We start from the raw sequence: 23154 nt of genomic DNA, 5'->3' as shown, positions 1-23154 counted from the left end.
GCGTAGCGATGGAAAAGCAATAGATACAACCGCGGGTTGGAAGATCCAAAAAATACGCCTTGACCTTTCACTGGTTAATATTTATATTTGCAGCAGAGGGGATCGGATGGCTAAGATATAAGTTAAAGCATTTGATACAATCTTTTAGAGCGCACCTGAGTGCTAAGTTGAGATCAAATTATCTAGTCTGACTGACGAAGAGAATATATAATTGCTGAGCGAGTTTGCTCGAAGCACCGCAGAGACGTTATCAAGGCGTATTTCCATGAAGAGACAATGATCTATAATTCCAAGGAGCCCATTCTAGTACTGTTTACAGGGCAGGAATGAGCATCTTCTTCACGTATCGTCCAGATACCAAGAAGACATCCTGCTAGTTTCTGCTCCTGTTTCTTCCCACTCAGCCTAATTTCCACCAAGAATAGACTCGGCGATTTTCTCGGCAAACATGTCTAGGAGAGCAATATGTTAGTAGTGAAAGCGTACGAAAGGATGCCGCTAGCAAACTCACAGATAGACGACATGGGATGGCCAGGAGGACAGAACGGAAAGGCGCTGGCATCAACCACGCGAAGACCGGTAATACCGTGCACGCGAGCTCGCGAGTCCACGACGGCCGAGGTATCCTTCTTAGGTCCCATTTTGCCTAGATGGGGTAAGGGGAAATGTCAGTCTCAACTCTACTTTCGGCTCTGTTGCACCGCCAGATAACAATTCGATAAGCAGCTTTAGTACTCACAGGTGGATGTCCCGTGGAAGATCATGTTCATATCCTTTCGCATCCACTCGAGGATCGCCTTCTTGCCGGTGAGCTGGGGGCCAGGCGAAAGCTCGCCCAGGAGGACGGCAGGATCCCAGTTCGAGGCAACCTCGCGGAGACGCAAGAATGCGGCGTAGGCTTGCTCGACGTCCTCATCCTCTTGCAGCCAGTTGGGGCTGATGAGGGGAGGGTCGAGGATGCTGTTGCTGGAGATGGTCATGTTGCCGCGCGACTTGGTGGAGAGGAGGACTGCGGCGAAGGTGAGGAGGTTGTCGTTCGGACCGATAGCGCTCACCACGGGGCCGTTCTCAAGGGGCAGAATCTCGACGTCAGGCCAGTCCGAGGCATATGTATCCAGGTAGGCCCGAGTGGACTTGCTGAAGTTGGCCCGGTAGGATGCGGGGAACTTCTCAAAGGCTGGATATGGATTGTCAGCGTCGCGCAGAAATGGGTAAGGCACTACGTAGTGCGAAGAGGACTCTTACCTATGCCCTGGCCTGTGCCGATGCCGGACAGAGGGCCCGATTGATGGTTGATATACTCGGACAAGGCGGACGCGACGCTCTCGGGATTTCCTGCCTGTAACTGGGTATTCGTAGTGACATTGACTGCTAAGACCATGGCCACCACCGGTTGGTCCTGTCAAAAGGGTCAGTGGCCGCCCAATTATGTGATTATTGGTGATATTTATACGCACATGTTCATTCTGGCCGACGCCGGGCAGATCGGCGACAACATCGATGCCGAATTGCTGCAGCTTCTCAGAAGGTCCGACACCTGACAGCATCAACAGCTGAGGCGAATGCCACTGATAAAACATCAATTAGATGATCTTTGTCGATGAGTATATGAGTCAACCATGGAAAGACTCACCACTCCCGCCGAAAGGATAACCTCTTTGGTCGCATTCAGATGGAACTTGAAGTCTGACGTGGCAATGTTGCTCTGCACCTCAACGCCTGTGGCTTTCTTCTTATTGTCGAACAAGATCTTCGTTGCCAGGGCGTTGGGGTAGATCTTAATACTAGAGCCCCGCGCAGCCGCCTGGAGGAACGAGGATTCGGAGGTATCGCGAGTGGCGTAACGGGGGTCGACTGTCGCCGTCGCCGTTCCGTATCCGATCAGCTTACCGCTGTTGAACCCCTTTATGGGGCTCAGGCCTGACTTGGCAAGCGCCTCACTAAGAGATGGTCCATATGGGCCTTGATAGTTGCCATAGGACACGTGGAGAGGCCCGCCTTTGTCGCTGAATGCCGATGGGTCATAGGTAATGTTGAGAGACGGGTCAATCTTGGTGAAGTCCGGAGGTGTAAAGTGCACGCTCTTCTTAAATGCTGGATAAACATTGTCCCAGGCCCAGAAGTTGTCGCCAACTTCTTTCGCCCATTGATCCATGCTTCCTTCCGAGGGTCTAATGAAAAGAGCAATGTCAACATTGGCCAGAGGAATAGCAGGAATCAATCTTCCTTCTTACCGTTGATAGCCCATGTAGTTTGCCGCGGAGCTGTTGTCAGAACATCGTTAGCCATTGGTGTCGTTAATCCTGGCATTCTCTGTATATGAACACTCTCTCACCTGCCGCCAAATGTCTGGCCTCCAGCGTAAAAGATTTCCCGGTCATCGTAACCCTTTTGGGGCACCGTGGTCAGACCCCATGTTGTCGGTGTGGTAGCAGAACCAAGGGGGAAGGAGATCGTGTTGATATAATTGTATCCAGGCACTTGAGTACGGTTGCCGTCGAGGATTTCGTAAAAGCTTCCTGCCTCGAGGACAGCAACAGTATAGTTGGCCGGGTCGAGCGCTAGCCGAGCTGCAATCGCGTTTCCAGCATTACCACCTCCAACAATCTAACCGTCCATGGGTCAGCAATCATGAAGCAGCCTAAAACAAACACTTGCATAGCGGGAACTGCAGACTCACAATGTAGTCATAGGTTTCATTGTAGCCAGGCCTGCCAAACGAATTACCGTAGATGTGCGTAACGCCTTGCGCATCGACAAAGGCGCCAATCGTGTCCTGTTGCGTGTCGGACGCCGCTTGCACGGTGACCAAGATGGCCGCAGTCCAAGCCCACAATCGAACCTGCATGGTGACGGTGATAAACGAGCTGGTTTTTGCAGCTAGCAAGCGCACTCAGGGGATACCTAGATTCTCTTCGAAGTGGCCGCCTTGAGTCTTCTTTATCTCATTTGTCAAATTAGTCCCTTCATAACTTAGGATTAGTCGGGCCGAGTAGATTGAGGCTGTGAATGCCCGTGTCCTGCATACGAGATTAAGTCTTCCAACACAAGGCTACCAGCCGGACATGACAATACATTGTTGAACGAGCAAATCAACACCTGTTCATGCACTGCCTACTGCCCCTGTTTTTCCACGTGGGTCGTGCCTGACTATCGACTGCAACCATTGAGATCCTGTCTAGCTGCGATGTGCATGGGGTTGCGTAGTGTTCGGCTGGCCCTCGATGCCGCCAATCGGTCCGAATTGCCCGAGCGCGGCCCGAGCCGCCCGCCATTTTCTGACCAGCCGAGAACTGTTGCACGCAGTTTTCGGACTCCCGATTTGCATTGATGTAGGGGCCGAAGGAACGATGGATTTGTATCCTGGCAGCAGGCTGAGAAACATAGCGAATCTTACGGTGTCCCATCAACATCTACCTCCGATTATTGGGCAGATGCAAGGTCCAGTTAGGGTATACTAATTCTCTGATGCGCCGTAAGCTAAGAGGTAAGAACCAAGTGCCATATCAAAATCGCGGAGCTGCCGGAAGGCCCCATGCAGGTGCTTCTAGTGCTTATAGTGCAGGATTTCTCAAATCCATTTAGCAGCCATTGCTCCCGTCGTATGCTCTTTGCGCCCCCAAACTCAACGCCATCACCAAATCCTCCGCCTCCACCACTCTGCCCGTCTTTCTATTTTTGCTTATTTCGTTAGGTCCAGCCATACGAGAGCAATGACTGCGCCATCGCAAGGCCGCCACCCAACCGGGACTGCTACCAGCCTTGCCGCCCTCTACGCTCCACAAATCAAAGGGAAGATCGTTCTGACGACAGGGGTCTCGCCTTCTGGATTGGGGGCTGCCTTCGTCAAGGTAATTGCAAAATGGGAGCCTTCCGTGCTTATCCTGGCGGGTCGCAACGCGTCCAAGGTCCAGGCCACTGCGAAAGGCCTGGTTGAAGAGGGGTCACTCTCACCTAGCCAGGTGCGAACGCTCGAACTGGACTTGGCATCACTTGACGCGGTTCGGGCGGCTGCGACAACAATAAACAACTGGAAGGATGTTCCATCCATTGATATCCTGGTAAACAACGCAGGAATCATGGCGGTGGATCATGCCGTGTCTCCAGACGGCTACGAATCTCAGCTGGCGACCAATCATCTCGGTCCATTTCTCTTTACGAACTTGATCATGTGTAAGATTCTAGCTTCCGCTGCGCCTCGTATCGTTATGGTCAGCAGTGATGGCCACCGGCTCTGCCCATTCCGGTTCCACGACTACAACTTCCGAGTAAGTTGACCCCACAACTCCCACATCGGTGGTTAACGAGGACAGGACGGCGAGACGTATAACCGGTGGCAGGCGTATGGCCAATCCAAGTCAGCCAATATGCTCATGGCCCTCTCGCTGGCGCGGAAACTGGGATCGAGGCACAACCTTCTGGCCTTCAGCCTGCATCCGGGCGTCATCAACACCGCTCTAGGCGACCACTTGGATTGGAACACGGCGTTCCCCGCACTGCGTTCGTTTCTCCAACAAATCCACCCTATCAGGTAAATCTCAAGAGCTCATTGTCGTATGTAGTGGAGATCGATCGATTCTTTGGGAACCCACAAGCGTGGATGACGTCCTTTCCCTTCGTCTCGCCGGATCAAGGGGCCGCCACGCACGTCTTTGCTGCGTTTGATCCAGATATTTCAGGTCAGATTATATGTTATTTGTAGGTCGATAATGTGGCTGATATCAATAGAACACAACGGCGCGTACCTTCAGGACTGTCACATCGCAGACCCATGGACGGAGACAGTCAAGCCCTGGGCGACAAGTGCGGTAGAGGCGGAGAAGCTGTGGAAGATGAGCGAGCAGCTTGTTGGTCAGAAGTTTGACTATTGAAAGGTGAAGCGTGAGTCTAAGTCAATTACCTTATAGAAGAAACTGTACTTTTCTAAATTACTGATCCTAAGCATGCGAGACATAGACAAGACCTACATCTTCACGTCCACGTAAGCCCGAGGTACCGTCGCGTAAAAGTCGTTCATTAACTCATCATAGGCTCGGCTAGATATATATATTGAATAAAGCATTCTTACTATATGGTCAAAATTTTAATAAAATACAACTACTGTATTTGCAAGGGAACTATAAAGAGACTTTTGATTTGGGATCTGATATAGTTGAACCTTATTTTGGGACTGGGCGCCTATCAATGGGCCCTTGGCTGGGTTTGGCCCGGGATGTCGGGCCCGTAGCCCAACCAGGCCCATTGCGGAGGTCTAGGTTCCGCCTTGTGATCAATCATTTGCTCGGACAATGCAGAATTAACATCGTAACACTCCTGAAAAAACCTCCGAATCTTCTCCGTCCGCTCGTGCACCTGTCCCTCGCACGCATGAAGCACCCCCTCCAGCGCCTCCGTACGCGGCATATCATTCATCATCCCCTCCCAGGCAGCCCAGTTCCTTGTCTCCGCCATATCATGCACCTCGCGCACCCGCATCTCTAACGTCTCAAGCACCCCCGTCCAGTTCGCGTCCGCCGCAGCACCCCGGCCCATTCGACCAGGGGTCTTGCGCACCCACGCCAGATACTCCGCCACCACGGAGCCGATTCCTGCGATCTCCGCCTGCGTGGAGAACGCCGCGGTCGCGAAGCCGGTGAAGCTCGATAGCATGCGCTGCCGCTCTTGGTGATGCGGGTCGTCGTGCTCCGGGGCTGTCTGGGGGAGAGAACTTAATGGGGGCGAGTAGGAGGAGCCGGGCGGGGAATTCAGGGCGCGGATCTCGCGCAGTGGGGGGATGTGGGAGTGAGATGTTGAACTGCGTGTTGGTGCTGTGGTAGGTGAAGGAAGAGGAGGAGGAGGGAGAGCCGCGTCCACGGAGAAGGGCAGGGAGTTGGATTGCGGGCCTACGTGCTGAAGGCGCGGGTTATGAGGGACATAAGAATGGAAGAAGCTCGAGTCGGTGGGGTCTGGCCCTAAGAGCGGGTCCCCACTGCTTCGGGGCGACGGGAGGCACGGATCGAGGAGACAGTTGGCGTATTCGAGGCTCATGGCGGATTCGGGCATGGGAGGGGTGAGATGGGGGCTGCCCTTGAGCATCTGATGTTGTCGAAGCAACGAGGTTTCCGTCATATCTAGACAGGAAAGGCTGGTCAGTCCTGAGTCGAAACGGATGAGTTGAAAAGGACACTTGCCCACTCGGGCTCTCAGTCTTTCGATGGTCTGGAGCAAGTCAGCTTTGGTGGGACAGCTGGTTGGCGTGTAGACACAGGTCTCGCCTGCACGCAGGCATCGTTGGCACGACGGCTGCTCGCCATCGCAGCGTACTTTGCGGTCTCTGCACAGCTTGCACGCGATTCGTCGGGAGCTATTCATGGATTCGCCTGTCATTATTCTTTGGGATCGTCTGTCCGTGGTGGGTGCTGGTTAAATAGGAGCATGGCGTATCCCCTGTGAGTGATAGGCCCCCTGTGGGTGATAGGGCCCCCTGTGGGTTATACGCCCACCTGCAGGCGATGAACGAGTTGTGGCGACTAGCCAATGGTTCTAGGAGATGGAGTCCCGGTAGGATCGCACTATTTTAGACCGAGACACGTGGTAGATTTCAGAAATGCAGACGGTTTGATATTTCTGATAACCGGCCCCTGTAATTTTTTTACTAAAATTACGGACCCTCGCTTGCGAGGGTCCGCACCCATATGCAACATACCACCCATATGCGACTTCTTTTTAAAATCCTAACTTTTTACTTTGATCATCAACCACCCCACCAACCATCCCTAAAACCAATAAAGAAATAGAGCAGCAGATTCAGCTAGCAATGGACTCTCTCTGAGCAATCTAAACCCAATATTGCGAAAACTGCGCGAGAATTCGCGGTTCCTGTACACCGACTACGCCGGCGATGGAAAGGCGGAAAATCACTTTTTCAACGACAACCCAATGGCAAGAAGCTTAGTTCTGTACAAGAGCAAGCTTTATGTGATTATATTGATTACTTTGACGCGGTCGGTGCATCAATAAATCGCCGCCAAATAGCTATTGCAGCTAATTCAATTCTTGAAGAAGACCACAATGACGATCTGCAACCATCTCCACAAATTGGCGAGCATTGGCTAAAGCGTTTCTTAATCGTAATCCCCAGTACTATATACGACGCCGGCGAGCTCTAGATATTGAAAGAGCTAGTGCACTTGACAAATCAGTTGTTGAGAGGTGGTTTAATGACTACCAACGTGTGATAACTGAGCATGGTATACACCAACAAGATATCTACAATTTTGACGAAACTGGCTTCCAAATTATCATTACCGGGCATCCCAAAAAGAAGCTATTTAATGGATCTGTCACCAATCGTGAATCTGTTACAGTTTTAGAGGCTGTTTCGGCCGATGGTTTTGTCTGTCCACCACTTATAATTCTAAGTGCAAAACAGGCACTACTACGCTGGTTTGACGCTATTGATAGCGATGAGCATATAGCTGTTACCGATACCAGGGTATATCAATGATACCCTAGCATATCAATGGATCCAGCTATTCCATAAGTGGACAATTGGTCGTACATTTGGTGGAAAAAGACTCGTTCTTTGCGACCGTTTCGGATCACATTTAACGCGTCAATTTGTCAACTTTTGTGAGAAGAATAATATCATTTTATTCTTCTTACTGTCGCATACCAGTCATATACTACAACCCCTCGATGTAGGGGTTTTTAGTGTATATAAACACTGGCATAGTGAGGCTGTCGAAGCCGCTACTATAAGTGGGTGCCGTAAATTCTCGAAGGATGAATTCCTACATTCAATCGCCGAAATACGTCAAAAAACCTTCCGGCCGCATACAATTAAGCTTGGTTTTAGATTAACTGGCCTCTGGCCTATTAATCCTAAGCTTATTACTGATGAATTGGAGTTGTACGATCCATACGATGACAATTTACCCCGGCCGGATACCCCATCAACTAGCTCTCAAAACACTGAGTTTAGTACTCCAAAAACCGCTGAGAAAATACGAAGAATCAGTAATCGTCTCAATCAGTACGATCCCACTACTCAGCGGTTTAAAGAAGGGCTAGCAAAGCTTGCAAAGGGTGCTGAGGCCCAGGCTACTTTAGCTCTCCAGCTACAGCGGGAATTCGATAGTACACAAGCTATTATGGGGGCACGCCACGCTAGATATAACAATTCGCGCCGTCATATACGAATCACCGGTATCACCAGTTCCAGCCAAGTCAAAGAAATGAAGTATAAAGAATATAAATTGACCGAGAAAAACGACCAAGAAAAAACAAGGCGGAAATGGAAGAAGGTTTTGATTGAAATCAGGAAGCATGGAAGGGCTAAAAAACGTGCTAGAATTTAATTTCCATTTGTATATAAATGGACTAGTATCTAATTGATTTGTTTAATATATTTAATTATTTATTTTACTATATTGTAGGGTAGTAAATGATGGTTGAAGTAAAAAGTAAGAAAAAAGTTGCATATGGGTGGTATGTTGCATATGGGTGTCGGACCGGACCCTCGCTTGCGAGGGTCTGTAATAAATGTAATTTATGAAAGGGCCGGTTACTGTACACGCGGTTAAAGATAATGCCCGTATATTGGATCACGAATCCGGAAACAGCGCTAGAGGACACTAAATGGAGGTAAGCTGGTCGCCAAGACGCGATGCGCAGGGGTAGGGCGGCCAATCGAGAGTCCGAGACAAAACACTTTGGTTGAGGCCATCCGGAGGCCATCATTCCGGAAGGAGCAGCCTCATCAGCCACGAGGGGGACTAAAATCTCACGGACATGAAGGCTCTCCTCGAACACCTTTTGGGATTGTTTTCTCGGCGTTCTGGCCAGCAGTCGCGAACCTCACCGAGGCCTGACAGTCCCGCCCCCAAAGCCACATCGATGGACGGACAATAAGCACCGAGTTCGATCCACTCCCAATGGACTCCTCGGACCGTGGCGCTCGGGATCTGCTCGGATGCGATGGCCTGTATTCCACGGGCAAGGCATCAAAATGCGATGAGAGAGTGTCTCGAGATAGACATTTAGATCGGAAATCTTTTAAAACCTCACGCGGTTTGATTTGGGTGGATTGATTACTCACTGATCCTCCCACCAATTCATCCTACCCTTAGAATAGAATCACAGTGACGATGTCGAACGGCTTACACACCGCGAACATGCGCCAGCATGACACCGGTGCTGCGGGCAGCGCCAGCAATAGTGGCGATGGGAGACCCTTCCACCGCAGTGTTCCGGTTGCCATTGTGGGCATGGCCTGCAAATTCGGAGGAGACGCTACCAGTCCCTCGAAACTGTGGGACATGTGCGTGGAGGGTCAAGACGGCTGGGGGGCCATTCCCCACGAGCGATTCGATCTGAAGTCTCTCTATCATCCTGACCAGCAGAGATTCGATCGGGTCAGTCATTTCCCCCGCAGATGCATATTATTGAGTTGAGCAGAGAAGCGAAGAAGAAGAAGAAGAGAAAGCTGACTCGTCAATCAACAGCATCATGTCCGCGGTGGGTTCTTCTTGCAGGACGACCTGAAACGATTCGACGCAGCGTTCTTCAACCTTTCTGCCGAGATTGCCAGTGTTCGTGTGCCTTGACCCCGATTGCATTGCAAACCACCTGCAGCTACTAATGCACGAGGCATACATAGGCGATGGATCCGCAACTGCGGCTGCTCATGGAATCTGCATACGAAGCCATCGAAAACGGTCAGACCCCCTCAACGACCCCCAAGGAGTGAGTGAGCGTCACTGACAGACATGACTGGGTAGCGGGCATCCCGATGGAGAGCTTCTCTGGGTCTAATGCGTCAGTGTTCACTGGGACATTTGCACGGGACTATTTCGACACGCTGATCCGCGATCCCGAGAATCTGCCGGCCTCGTTCATAACCGGGAATGGAGGGGCGATGCTGTCGAACCGCATTTCGCATTTCTATAATCTCACAGGGCCCAGTATGACGATTGACACGGGCTGCTCGTCGAGTGCCGTCGCCATTCACCAGGGATGCCGGAACCTCCAAGCGGGGGAATCAGACCTGTCTTTGGTTGGTGCATCTTCTGTGCTATTGAACCCCGACATGTTCATCGCCATGTCCAACTTGAATGTGCTGAATGCAGAGGGGCGGTGCTATTCATGGGACCACCGCTCCAATGGGTACGGCCGTGGTGAGGGCGTCGCAACCCTGTTGCTGAAGCGCCTGGACGACGCCCTGCGGGATGGGGATCATGTCCACGCCGTCATCCGTGAGACTGCGCTGAACCAAGACGGAAAGACAACGACGATTTCTTCGCCCTCGATGGAGGCGCAACAACAACTCATCGAAGAGTGCTACCGCCGCGCCGGACTGGACCTTGCACAAACCGCGTACGTCGAAGCGCATATGACGGGTACAGCCACAGGCGACCCCATTGAGGCGGAAGCCATCGCGCGAACGTTCGGGCAGCGTCGCAGCTCGGACGACCCGGTGCTCGTGGGGTCGGTCAAGACGAATCTGGGGCATACTGAGCCCGTGAGCGGGCTGGCGGCCGTTATCAAAACCGCCTTTGCGCTGCAGCACGCATGCATCCCCCCGAATCTGAACTACGAGAAACCAAATCCGAAGATTCCGCTGGACGAATGGCACCTGAAGGTCCCGACGTTGCCCACCCAGTGGCCCCAGGATAAATCGCCACGCGCATCGATCAATAACTTTGGCTACGGGGGCACCAACGCTCATATCATCATGGAAAGAGCTCCCACCCCCGCGCGACAAATCAACCGCGCAGTTGAACAGGACGAAAGTCTTTCCCGGGTCTTTCTCCTCAGCTCTCGTGACGAAGCCGCGACCAAGGCAATGAGCTCCCAGCTAGCCAGCTACGTGCGCGAGTCCGCTTCTTCCACGGGAAACAGCGTGAACTCCTTCCTCCTCGCCGACCTCGCCCACACTCTGGCGGAAAGACGGTCACGCTTCCCATGGTCGATCGCCGTCAAGGCGAGAAGCGTGGACGAGTTGGTGACGAGGTTAGAGGACCCGAGTTACCAAGCGACGAGGGCCATTCGAAACCCCCGTGTTGGATTCGTCTTCAACGGCCAAGGGGCTCAATGGCACGCGATGGGACGGGAGCTCATCTCCACATACCCGGTGTTTGCATCTGCGATTGAACAGGCAGATGAAATTCTGAGAGATTATGGCGCTTCATGGTCCCTTCATGGTGAGTTCACTGATGCCAAACCTAACATCCCATAGTGATGGCAGCTAACAAGAATCAGAGGAGCTTCTGCGGGACGAAGCAGCGACGCGTGTGCACGAGACCGCTTTCAGTCAACCGATCAGCGTCGCACTACAGTTATGTCTCGTGGACTTGCTCAAGTCCTGGGGCATCACATCTTCGGCAGTGACCAGCCATTCCAGTGGTGAGATCGCGGCTGCATATGCCGTTGGAGTGCTGTCGTTCCAAGAGGCCCTGGGCGTGGTGTACCACCGCGGCAGACTCGCGCAAAAATACCAGGAGCTCTCGGCACTCGCAGGGGGAATGCTAGCTGCCGGGCTATCCGCAGACAAGGCCGAAGGCTACCTTCAGACGACCACTTCTGGTCGCGTCGTGGTGGCGTGCATTAACAGCCCCGACAGCGTAACGTTATCAGGCGATCTGCCAGCACTCGAGGAAGTGGCGTCGCGTCTCGAGCAGGACGGTTTCTTTGCTCGGAAGCTCAAAGTGCCTCTGGCCTATCACTCGCACCATATGCTGCTCATGGCCCAGGAGTATACGGAGAGTCTGTGGCACATTTTGCCTACCACGCGAAGTTGGACAGGAGCTGTGTTTTCCTCTCCTGTGTCTGGCGGTATCATTACGTCCCCGGACATTCTGGATCCCGAACACTGGACGCGAAATCTCACCAGCCCCGTCTTGTTCGCCAAAGCCTTAGAGAACATGTGCTTCGACGGGACTTCGCAGTCCGCACCCACTCCTCAGGTCGATATCCTTGTGGAAATCGGCGCACACAGCACCCTTTCAGGCCCGATCCGACATACCCTCCAGCAGCGAATGATTCCGTATGTCTCATGTCTGAAAAGAGGCGTGAACGCCGTCGACACCATGCAAGATACAGCGCGCGAACTTGTCGTCCGGGGCTATGCGGTGTCCCTGGCCGCGGTCAATTCAAGCAACAGCGGGCAGGAAACAGGCCAGTTCCTGCATGACCTGCCCTCCTATCCGTGGAACCACACTGCCGAATATTGGTCCGAGCCCCGAATCTACTGCGAGCACCGGTATAAGCGCTTCCCGCCTCATGAGTTGCTGGGGACCCCCGTCTCCGGAGGCAACCAGTTGACGCCGACCTGGCGAAATTTCTTACGCGTCGCCCATGTCCCTTGGCTCGCGGACCACCGGGTGGATTCCAAGGTTGTCTTTCCTGGCGCGAGCTATGTCACGATGGCGATCGAAGCGATCCGACAGCTCGCGGACAGCTCCGAGAGCAGCATTAGCGGGTATCGGCTGCGAGATATCGACATCACTAATGCACTGACGATCCCCGAGACTTCGGCGGGCGTGGAGACGCAACTGTGTCTCCGCCCATGTAGCGACAAGGAGCTGGACCATAAGGGCTGGTATGAATTCGAGCTCTGCTCCGTTGGGCCGGACGATACGTGGATCCAGAACTGCAAGGGCTATGTCGCTGTCGAGACCGTCCATCCCAATAAACGGACAGAAAGACAGACTGTGAGCGCATCCTCCTACTGGCCTGCTGGCGAAAAAGCGGCCCCTGTCGATCCGGAGTCGGTATTCGTGAGTCTGCGCAAAATGAACTTTCACCACGGTCCGACGCTCCAGAACCTGCTTGCCAGCCAGGCTGCGGGCAGTCGATCCATCACCACGATGGCTCTGTCTACTGTGGTGCCAGGCATTGACGAGCAGAACTATGTCATTCATCCGACGACGCTGGACTCTATCGTGCAGTCCTTCTACGTCGACTTTCCTGCGGAGATGAAAGAGCGAGCGCAAGTGGTGCCCCGGTCCATTGGCTCCATGTTTGTGGCTCGAGACCTCAAACGACGCGCCGGGGACACGCTGCACGCCTTCACTGAGCTTATTCAAGCCGACCAACGCGGAACACGCTCTAAAGCCATTGTTGCCCATGGTCTTGACGAGTCAACCGGGTACCTGGAGATCAACGGCTTCCACTTCCAGGCCATCCCCCAGGATCACGGAGACGATGCAGGACCCGAAGACAAGCGACTGTGTTCTCGGATGAGCTGGGAACTAGATGTTCTGCACAACTTCCCAGCCTCTCTACGAGACCCTCTGAAGATCTACCTCTCAGAAGCGGAGGTGGACTTTGAGAAGAGAATTCGCCGTGCATCCTACTACCTCATCTCTGACGCCGTCGCGGAGCTTGAAGGCCAGAGCCAAGATGGCTGGCAATGGCACCACAAAATCTTCTATAACTGGATGAAGGAGATCGTCGCTCAGGGTAAGGCCGGGACCCTAGCTTCCGGAAGCGCCAGCTGGTCCCGCGCAACAAAAGGCATCAAGCAGAGACTCTACGATCAGCTCTCAGCAGAGCAAGCAGCAGGCCGACTAACCTGCCGCGTCGGCCTGCAGCTCGCCAGTATCGTTCGCGGCGAGGTCACGCCTCTGGAGCTGATGATGGAAGGCAACCTTCTCAACGAGTACTACGAGGTCCTGCCAAAGCTCAAAGAGCGGACTTACCGACAGTTGAAGCAGGTCGCCGAGCTCTACGCGGTCAAGAACCCCGGGGCGAATGTTCTCGAGATCGGGGCCGGGACTGGAGGCGCCACGACCGTGATTCTCGACGCCTTTGGAGCCCGGTCTGGAGCCGAGTCCGGCACTCTTCTGGGCCATTACGACTTTACGGATATCTCGTCTGGATTTTTCGGGGCCGCGAGGCAGAAGTTCGCGGCTTGGGATGGCATGATCGAGTTCAAGAAGCTTGATATTGAGACGGACCCTGTGGACCAGTCATTCGAGACAGGGAAATACGATCTGATTGTTGCGTCGGCGGTCCTCCATGCCACTAAAAGCCTTCACCGGACCATGTCCCACGTGTGTCGGCTTCTCAAGCCGGGCGGAACGGTGCTGATGATCGAAAACACCACCGATACGCTGGACATGCAGTTGATCTTCGGCACGCTTCCTGGGTGGTGGTTGAGCGAGGAGCCGGACCGAAAGATGAGCCCGAATGTGCCGCTTGAAACATGGGACTCTGTCTTCCGCGCCACCGGCTTTCCGGGCGTTGATTTTGAGATTTCCGACTGCGAAGAGCCGGAGTTCTCGTCTGAAAGCATCATCATGTCGACTGCTAAGTCCCTCCCAGCCTATCCGCCGTCGATGTCGATCATCTACTCCCAGGCTGCACCCCCACAGGAATGGTTGAACGAGCTGGCAGAGAACATTCAAACGCAATGCGGCTACTGTCCGAGCGTACAGTCCCTTGAAACTGTCGAACCTCAAGAGAACTGCGTGTATATCGCTTTACTGGACATGGAACGCCCCATCCTGGACGACATCGACAGCACCACTCTCGAGCAGGTCAAGAAGCTCCTGAGCAACAGTCTCGGGCTCCTGTGGCTCAGCAGCGGCAGCGTGATCGACGCCAAAAAGCCCCTGTTCGCCCTGGCACAGGGAATGCTGCGAACCCTGAAGCAAGAAGACACCGACAAGCGGTGCATCCAGCTCGACTTCGAGTCCACTGGCTGTCCCTGGACCGCGGACAAAATCCCACACATCATGCACGTCCTCCACCAAAGCTTCGACTACCGTCGCATTCCCACAGAGATCGAGTGGGAATACGCAGTCAAAGACAGCCTTCTCCATGTTCCTCGCCATTGGCCCGACCGGACCTGGGACGAGGCCTCGAATGAAACCCACGTGGACCCTGCCCCAGAACCCCAACCTTTCTGGCAGCCTGGGCGTGCCCTGACGTGGGAGCCGTCCCGCTCGGGTCTCCTGAACGAGATCTACTTCACGGATGCACCGGCGCTCGAGGGCGTGATCCCTCGCGGCATGGTGGAGATCGAGCCCAAGGCCTTCGGGCTCAACTTCCGCGACGTCATGGTCGCGCTGGGCCAGCTGGACGAGACTCTCGTCGGCCACGAATGCGCCGGTATCGTCCGGGGCCTTGGTCCCGGCTCCCACGAGAGCGGGCTCAAAGTGGGAGACCGCGTGTGTGGCATCGGCGAGGACCGCTTCGGGAGCACAACGCGTGCCTCGTGGACCAGCGTCGCCCGGATCCCAGACGAGATGGCCTGGGAAGAGGCTGCTTCGATCCCGTGTGCCTTTATGACGGCGTATATCGGGCTGTTTGATATCGCACGCCTGCAGAAGGGGCAGAGGGTGCTTATCCATGCTGCCACCGGCGGCGTAGGCCAAGCGGCTCTCATGCTGGCGCAGTGGGCTGGTGCTGAGTTGTTCGCGACTTGTGGGACAGCAGCGAAACGCGAGCTCTTGATCAACCACTACCACCTTGCGCCGGACCACATCTTTTCGAGCCGCGATCCGTCCTTCGCGGCAGGTGTCATGGCCCAGACCAACGGCGACGGCGTGGACGTCATTCTGAACTCGCTGGCTGGGCCCCTCCTGAAAGCGAGCTGGGAGTGTATCGCGCGCTTCGGCCGCTTCGTCGAGATCGGCAAAGTCGATCTCGAGGCGTCCCGGCGCGTGGATCTGAGTCCGTTAGCCCGGTCCGCCACCCTCGCCGGCCTGGACCTGCTCCAGTACCTGCGGTATCAGCCGCAGGTGGTGTACCACGCCCTGCAATCCTGCGTGCAGCTGTGCCACGCGCAGCAGGGTGTTCGGGCTGTGCACCCCATCACACCGTACTCCATGGCCGACATGGACCAGGCCATGCGGTCCATGCAGGGCGGTTCGCACACGGGCAAGCTGGTTCTGGTGCCGGGGGCAGAAGACCAAGTGCGCGTGGTCACTCGGCCGCGTCCACTACGGCTTGATCGCTCGGAGAGCACGTATCTCGTTGTCGGAGGACTGGGCGGCGTTGGCCGTGCCATTGCGCTGTGGATGATTGAGCAGGGCGCGCGCCATGTGCTGGTTGTGTCTCGCAATGCCGCCTCGCATCCTGACGCCGCACAACTGATTGACGATGCCAGAGCAGATGGATGCAACCTTTATATCCGCGACTGCGATGTTGCGGACGAGGCCGGCTTCCTGAAGCTCCTGGACGACTGTGCAGACACGATGCCTCCGATCCGGGGCGTCGTGCAGGCCGCCATGGTCCTGGATGTAAGTTCTCCCCCCATTGACTCAACCTGTATCTATATTAACCGCCTCTTAGGACACGGTGCTGGAACGCATCACGCACAAGCAATGGCAGCGCGCCATTCTCCCCAAGGTGGCCGGCACCATGAACCTGCACCGCCATCTGCCCTCGCTCGACTTCTTCATCATGCTCTCGTCCATGACCGGCATCACCGGCCACGTCTCCCAAGCTAACTACGCCGCCGGTAACACCTTCCAGGATGCGCTGGCCCGCCACCGCACCGCCTACGGCAAACCAGCCGTCGTTCTGGACCTGGGCCCCGTCTCGTCCGTCGGGTTTGTCGCCGAAGCAGACGACGACGTGCGCGCGCGGGTCGCCCGGACCCTGGGATCGACTGTGCTTCCGCTCTCGCGCATGCTGCGCCTGATCGGCGAGGCGATCCGCCATCCACTGCGTGGACATCCCGACGACAGCCAGGTCGTCACTTGCATTGCGCTGTATGATGGTTTGTCTGATGACATGGCAGCTAAGCGGGACCGGCGCTTCGGGACCCTGCAAGTCGGCACTGCGGCCGTAGGGTCTGCGGGCATCAAGACCACACCCGCAGGGATGGATCGGCTGGACGAGCTGGTGTATGAGCTGGCACACCCGGCAGGGGGCGGGAACGAGTCCAGGTCAGGGGAGCTGGTTCGTTCCGCGCTGGTGCGGAAGATCGGGGCCATGTTCCATGTAGCAGATGCGGAGGTGGAGGTAGATGTGCCCTTGTCGCAGCAGGGAGTGGACTCGCTGGTGGCGGTGGAGTTGCGCAACTGGCTGGGCAGTGTGATGAAGGCGCGGGTGACGATTTTTGAGATCTTGCAGTCAGGGTCGGTGGCTGATTTTGCGCGCATGGTGACGGCGCGGAGTGGTTTGATCACGGCGTAGATGGTGATATACCGGGGATGAGTATGGACTGGGATTCAACGAGATTACAACTATTGTATATCCATTGTTAAACATAAAATCAATATATTCGTTTCCATTATCTTCCCAAGCAGTCTTGACATTCTCCTAATGTATCTTGAGATGTGCTAGAGTGGAGAGCTATTCCTCATTAATATCCCTATCCTATCTACTCATACCCCTGCAGCTCCTTCTCCGTCCATTCCCACACCTTCAGCCCCAGCACATCATCCTCTCCCTTCGGCGTCTGCGGGCCCCCAATCCCAATAGGCTCATAGTACTCCCCGCTCTTCACCTCCTTAGCCACAGACGCCCACAGCTGATTCCTAACGCCCTGGTCCACCGGCGTCACGACCTTATTCGCGACCTTCCCCAACACCCTAATGACCCACGGGCTCCCCGTCGCATTATTCATGAGATTCGTGCGCACCACGCCCGGATGGATCGACGTCAGCGTAAACTGCGGGTACTTGCGCGCCATCTGGCGCGTCCACAGAATGATCGCCAGTTTGCTCTGCCCGTAGCGACCGTAAGCGCCCAAGCTCTCGGCGTCGGTGCGCAAGGTGTCGAACAGCACGCCTTCCTTGGGGGCGTAGACGTGGCCGTGCGACGAGAGCGAGACAATGCGCACGTCCGCGTCCGGCATCGCAGCCGTCTTTTCCAGGATGGGAAGCAGCAGTTTCGTGAAGAGAGCGTGCCCGATGTAGTTCGTGCCGAACTGCAGCTCGTAGCCGTCACTCGTCAGGCCCGGCGGGGCGGCCATGATGCCGGCGTTCAGCATGAGGATGTCGAGACGGGTGGACTCGGCCGCGACGGTGCGTGCCGCGGTGGCGACGGACGAGAGCGAGGACAGGTCCATGGCGAGGGGCTTGATGGGGGGCGCGTTTTTGACCTGTTGGCGGATCTCGTCTGCCGCGGTCTGCGCTTTGTCGATGGTGCGCGCGGCCAGCCAGATCAGCGACGGCTGGTGGCGGGCGTATTCCAGGACGCATTGCTTGCCCAGGCCGATGTTGGCGCCGGTCACTAGGATGACTTTGCCGGCGAGCGAGGGGATGTCCTGCTCGGGGTTGAAGGGGAGGGATTTGCCGAAGAACATGGTGATGGTAAGACGGCTTATTAGATGGTGTAGCGTCCTGCGCGAGTGTTGGAGGGGAGGTTATATACCCAGACAAGAGCTCGGGGGGTTCGGCCCGAAAGGCGCATTCGAATTATCAAGCTAGTAGACGTTTCTTTGTCCTTTTGGCCCCATCGACGATCATTACTCCCGACGGCACATCCGCATCCGCTCCACATGGCGATCTGATAGGCAGAGCATCACTGGGAGGAGTCTCGGATATCGAAGATCCGATGCAGTGGGGCAGTATTCGCCCCTTTTCGCCATCGCGTATATCAACCTGCATGTAAGAGTGCCTGAATCCGGTTAGCATACTGTCATCCGCAGCCTGACTAATATTTCATGGCCATCAATAGGTCCTGGCCTGTTCCTGGTTACATACGTTTTTGCACAGTTTGTCGATGTACACGGAATCTAACATTAACCTTGTGGACGTAAAAACACCCTCTTGAAGAGAGAACAAGAGACACTTTGTGTGCCATTTTAACCCCTCCTGTCGCGAGGGTTCGCTACCCTAACCGTAGGTGTTCAATGTGCAAGGCATCACAGGATTAAAAACGAGCATAAACTTTGAAGCAGATTTGAAGCCTGTCAGGTCGTTCATAGAGAGTGTTCTAGGGATCTAAAGTGGATCCTCTTCCAAAGGCGGCAGATGAATATTCTTCCCATCACCCTTGCTGACTTCTACGGTCCCCAAATCAATACCGTGTAATAGGCGCATCTAAAGTAGAACCCGATATATCTGTTAGCTTATACACACACTTCCATATCGTCAAACAGGCGTAGCCTATACAGACAAGAGTTATCATCAACAGTAAGATGATACTTACATTAATAGCACATTGACCGAATCTGAACTTTGGGTTAACCGATTTGTTGTAAACATTGGCACCACAGATTCCGCAAAAAAAGATCTGTATAGTATGCGAGCCAAACCGATATTCCTATATTAGATTAGTCATCCATTTCAGCGATTGCTTGTGTGGGCTAATATAATGGAAAATTGTATTGAAAGGGCAGGTTTAACAGCTGACATACCTTGAGCGACTCTGTCCCTTGATGAATTTCCATATCATCCACGAACGCAAGCAGGCTGTCTGCGATGTGACAATAGCTACCTATAATGGTCTTTTAGTCGAACAGTCGATTTCATTTGCATGATAGAATTTATCTGCACAGGGACGTATAAATTTGCAGGGGGACATGATGCTTGAATGCACATACAGTTGCAAGAGATTACTGTCAAATGAGGCAATGGGGACGGTAGTCTTGTTGAGAAACCCACAGGCCTACAATGACAACTTCCCTCGTAAGAGACCTCTGTAGAGTGATTCATAGAATCCTGTTTCTCGGAATCCTTGGATGAAGCCACCATAGCGTAGCTCTCAATTTCTGCGTTGCAGGTCTCTCCGTTTTTGTTGTGCTCAAGAAGCGCTGGCGTAAAGTATGGATTTAGCCAGTCTGGAGAGGTGGAGATGAGGAGTCGTCAAGGGAATTAAATAAGTGTAAAGTACATGAGCATATTGCGTGGTTGAGAACAGACTGATTAAGTGTGCTTCCAAATTGAGCGATGGTTGAGAGCCCAATTTGAACTGTGGAGCTCAACATCGTTAGGAGTGATTGTCCACCGTCTGTTGGGACCAAATCGATGCTTAACTGATAGACGGATTGGCTACGGTTCATGGAGTGATGAGCAAATTCTGGTCTGCTGTGCAAGTACAATAAAATGATGAGTGACCATCCCGAGCCGAGGTTCAGCTTCAATCTCATTTACCTTCATATTTTATGACTGGTACGGGAATCTTTTCCAAGAAGAATCATCGGTCAATATGTAGCAGGTTATATCTGTATACGCGTATAGAACTTCTTCCATGGGCCGTTTAGAGTTGGTGGAGCAGTAGTACATATATTACATGGGGTGAAGCCTTCGCAGACTTCCCTAATACGGATTGTGATATGGGATCCAATTTCAAAAACCAGAGTATTATTGCCAATATCGACCTGTGTGGTGACTGGGCTGGTGCGAGCAAGTACTATACTGATCAAAGCAGTTGTTCTGGCAGATGTGAGACATATGTGCGGGACAATGCCGATAAGTTTAGTACTGCTTACTGGGAGTTCAGTGGTTCCAAAGTCTATCAAGCCAGTTGATCTTGGTTGTGCTGAGTTTTCAACATTTTCTGATGTTTTAGCGGCTTAGGGTGGAAATCGGTAGTGTACGTATTTTGCCTTAGAATAAATGGATGATGATGGAAATGTGGGTATCAACAATTTGACAGGTAGAAGGTAGATTGCCTTCTCACAAGACACGAAGTAGTTTGCGTCTCCTGTCTCAGCTTAACATAGTCGTCGGTTGCTGGCCTTGGTCGCTGTAGAGTCAGTCGACATTACACCTGTTCCATACTTCGCTGGGTATCCCCATGATGGGAAAAATGATCCTTGGAAAACTGTAAACGTGTGAGTTTCTCTTTGCGTATCTTCCAGTCGCAGATTCCGTACATACATAAAAAGTGACCGTCGAATTGTCTTAAATCTCACCACGGCAGTCGAGAATAAACACCGCAGTAAGCAAAGCGTAAAAATTTACACCACCCAACAATCTATCCCTCAAGTAATTGAACAGAAGGCGAGCATGGGAAATTAATATCTGCTAACTCTCTACGTCTATTGACCAGGTTTGACCGTGCCAGTCACCCAAACATGGCCGTGCTTTGACAGCGCCAAATTGGTCAAATGGCCACATTTTGCACTGTCCTCGAGTGACCTGTTGATTATTAAGTGACGCTTCAGTGTTCATGTTATTGAGGGGAGTTAACTGTGTGTTGTGTTGCGTGTTCTCTAAGATACAAGTAGGATGGTGAACAGGTATATATGTATGCACGTGACCCCAGCCTCATTATCATCTCAGTAACCGAGATATTTCAACAATTTCCTTTGAATTCACCACTCCCCTCTCAATTCACCACTCCTGTTGAAATATCCCATTTGCTGAGACAATAATGAGGCTGGGATCACGTGCATACATATATATCTGTTCACCATCCTACTTGTATCTTAGAGAACACGCAACACAACACACAGTTAACTCCCCTCAATAACATGAACACTGAAGCATCACTTAATAATCAACATGCTCACTACGCGAATTGCTCACTATGCCAATTGCTCACTATGCCAATTGCTCACTTTGCGAATTGCTCACCATACGGATTGACCATGCCAAGGCTTAGGGTATGTTATTGATGATGCGAAAGCAATGCACGGACTGTACTGTATGCAGTGTAGGGAAGAAACGTTTCATTTCACTCCTCTCCCTAATTATACGGATTCATGGCTCTCATACAGTACATGTTGGACCACGATATACGAATTTTTGGATCTAGAGACATTAGCTCTTTCCCAATGGCTCTGAGCACTTTTTACCCACGGACAGGTAGACGCAACTCAATATCACGGCCAGCTTGAAATTATTTTCGTATTAATCTTTGTGAGACAGGCCAAAAAGATAAAAATAAAATAGAAAATAAAAGGTACCATGGTGACCGCAGTAAAGTGAGCTTCAGGGTGTTGAACACCAGTAACGAGTGAATACTGCGTTTGTTAAAGACTACGGTGCTATGACATATCTGAATAGATGCCCGACGGAGAAGAAGCAAAATGCGGGAAATTAAATGGCTAGGGACTCGCAATTGAGGTTATTAATTGAGAGAGTAGACGAGGCAGACATTTTAGGAACAAGGGACATAGATTATCGCAAGCCCAGGTCTAGGAGAAGCCTTTTGTGGAATGAACCGAAATTCTTACGCGGGCCTAGGATATAGTAAATTTGATCAGTTACTACGGCAGCTAGCCCAATATCCCCCGACAATTCTAGGCGTCACTTAAGCTACGTATAGCCTATAAACACGCACAATTGCTCCTTAGCTACAGTATCTGACTACTAACTAGCTTCTCTTTCCCGCAAATAGATTATTGGTTTCCTAGCAATAATTCGTTTTCAGCACTATGATTCTGTACCTATACTCGTATCTAAGTAGCATAAGAACGAATATCCAGTAGGTATTCACTGAATGTAATATACCGCTAAAGCCATATATGATACGATATAAATTTAGGCGTGTTTTACGAAGGTATACTTAAATGCCTTAAAGCTTTTGATATTTCTTCTAATTGGTCGGTACCCCTAGACCATATTAACAATCGAACAGTCGCCACTTAGCTTTTTTACCAATAGCTGCATAGCTCCATTTCCCCAGTGGGGATTTTCCCTCCAAAGCCCAATGCTAGGTGTGTAATATTTAGTTCCTAGGAGCAAACGAGGGCCCTATCAATGTATATTTTGGCCTATTTATAAGCTTCTAGAGTAGCCTTGTCTAGTTCCCGGAAGCCGTAGGGTTGTCTCCACTATATAAGCATTTATAACCCCCTAGAAAGGTATTCGATTGTTCCTAGGGGTCTAATACCTATTGAGCTATAAATACTAGTTGAATCCCCTTAGAATCTAGATTATCAGAAACTCTACGGAAAAATCACTATTACAACACGCCAGCTTCTCCTTTTACTCTTACTAGGCCCTTAAGCTCATTCAGCGCCCATTTCCAATCTTGAGATATGGAGATGTTTCCCCAGGCTTCCGATACAGCAAGTGAAAGACACGAGTCTCGCCAGGAACTCTTTCGAGAGCGTGCCAGTTATAAAAAGTATGAGCGTCCTGCTAAGGTCAAAGTCCTTTACTAGTGGCGTATAAAACTCTGGATTAGGTAAGTGACCAGGACATGTTATTTAAGCTTCCGTATTTGCTAACCCCTCAGGTTTCTTTTTGACACCGGAAGGGTTCCAGATAGCTATGAGTTCAAAAAGGGGTCTCCTACTCCCAATTTCAACTTGATCAA

General features: G+C 52.6%; 6 protein-coding genes across 6 annotated transcripts; 2 read left to right on the top strand and 4 right to left on the bottom strand.

Annotated features, from left to right (window-relative positions):
* Positions 1 to 405: 405 nt before the first annotated feature.
* Positions 406 to 2848, bottom strand: N7525_006886 (GMC family oxidoreductase; the record flags this gene model as incomplete). The annotated part of the gene is made up of 9 exons (XM_002567399.2): positions 406 to 452; positions 512 to 646; positions 740 to 1177; positions 1246 to 1399; positions 1458 to 1568; positions 1634 to 2171; positions 2235 to 2264; positions 2336 to 2607; positions 2681 to 2848. The coding sequence occupies 9 exons, from the start codon at positions 2846 to 2848 to the stop codon at positions 406 to 408; spliced, it is 1893 nt and encodes a 630-aa protein (XP_002567445.2).
* Positions 2849 to 3713: 865 nt separating this feature from the next.
* N7525_006885 (uncharacterized protein) lies at positions 3714 to 4871 on the top strand (the record flags this gene model as incomplete). Its single annotated transcript, XM_002567398.1, has 3 exons — positions 3714 to 4268; positions 4314 to 4531; positions 4703 to 4871. The coding sequence occupies 3 exons, from the start codon at positions 3714 to 3716 to the stop codon at positions 4869 to 4871; spliced, it is 942 nt and encodes a 313-aa protein (XP_002567444.1).
* Positions 4872 to 5181: 310 nt separating this feature from the next.
* On the bottom strand, positions 5182 to 6366 carry N7525_006884 (Zn(II)2Cys6 transcription factor domain-containing protein; the record flags this gene model as incomplete). The annotated part of the gene is made up of 1 exon (XM_002567397.2): positions 5182 to 6366. One exon carries the CDS (start codon positions 6364 to 6366, stop codon positions 5182 to 5184), a length of 1185 nt encoding a protein of 394 aa, XP_002567443.2.
* A 2762-nt stretch (positions 6367 to 9128) lies between these two features.
* Positions 9129 to 17130, top strand: N7525_006883 (type I polyketide synthase; the record flags this gene model as incomplete). Its single annotated transcript, XM_061213854.1, has 6 exons — positions 9129 to 9395; positions 9486 to 9572; positions 9641 to 9698; positions 9762 to 11183; positions 11236 to 16229; positions 16282 to 17130. 6 exons carry the CDS (start codon positions 9129 to 9131, stop codon positions 17128 to 17130), a joined length of 7677 nt encoding a protein of 2558 aa, XP_061068285.1.
* Positions 17131 to 17317: 187 nt separating this feature from the next.
* On the bottom strand, positions 17318 to 18244 carry N7525_006882 (uncharacterized protein; the record flags this gene model as incomplete). Its single annotated transcript, XM_002567395.1, has 1 exon — positions 17318 to 18244. The coding sequence occupies one exon, from the start codon at positions 18242 to 18244 to the stop codon at positions 17318 to 17320; it is 927 nt and encodes a 308-aa protein (XP_002567441.1).
* Positions 18245 to 18884: 640 nt separating this feature from the next.
* On the bottom strand, positions 18885 to 19380 carry N7525_006881 (uncharacterized protein; the record flags this gene model as incomplete). The annotated part of the gene is made up of 3 exons (XM_002567394.2): positions 19301 to 19380; positions 19093 to 19206; positions 18885 to 18983 (listed from the first exon to the last, which is right to left on the bottom strand). Exons 1-3 carry the CDS (start codon positions 19331 to 19333, stop codon positions 18885 to 18887), a joined length of 246 nt encoding a protein of 81 aa, XP_002567440.2. The 5' UTR covers positions 19334 to 19380.
* Between the last annotated feature and the right edge of the window lie 3774 nt (positions 19381 to 23154).

The sequence above is a fragment of the Penicillium rubens genome (genome assembly GCF_028828025.1).
Source record: "Penicillium rubens strain IBT 27055 chromosome Unknown utg000003l_segment0_segment0, whole genome shotgun sequence".
Classification (NCBI taxonomy): domain Eukaryota; kingdom Fungi; phylum Ascomycota; class Eurotiomycetes; order Eurotiales; family Aspergillaceae; genus Penicillium; species Penicillium rubens.
Note: the sequence above shows the minus strand (reverse complement) of the source record. Positions and strands in the feature narration are given on the sequence as shown.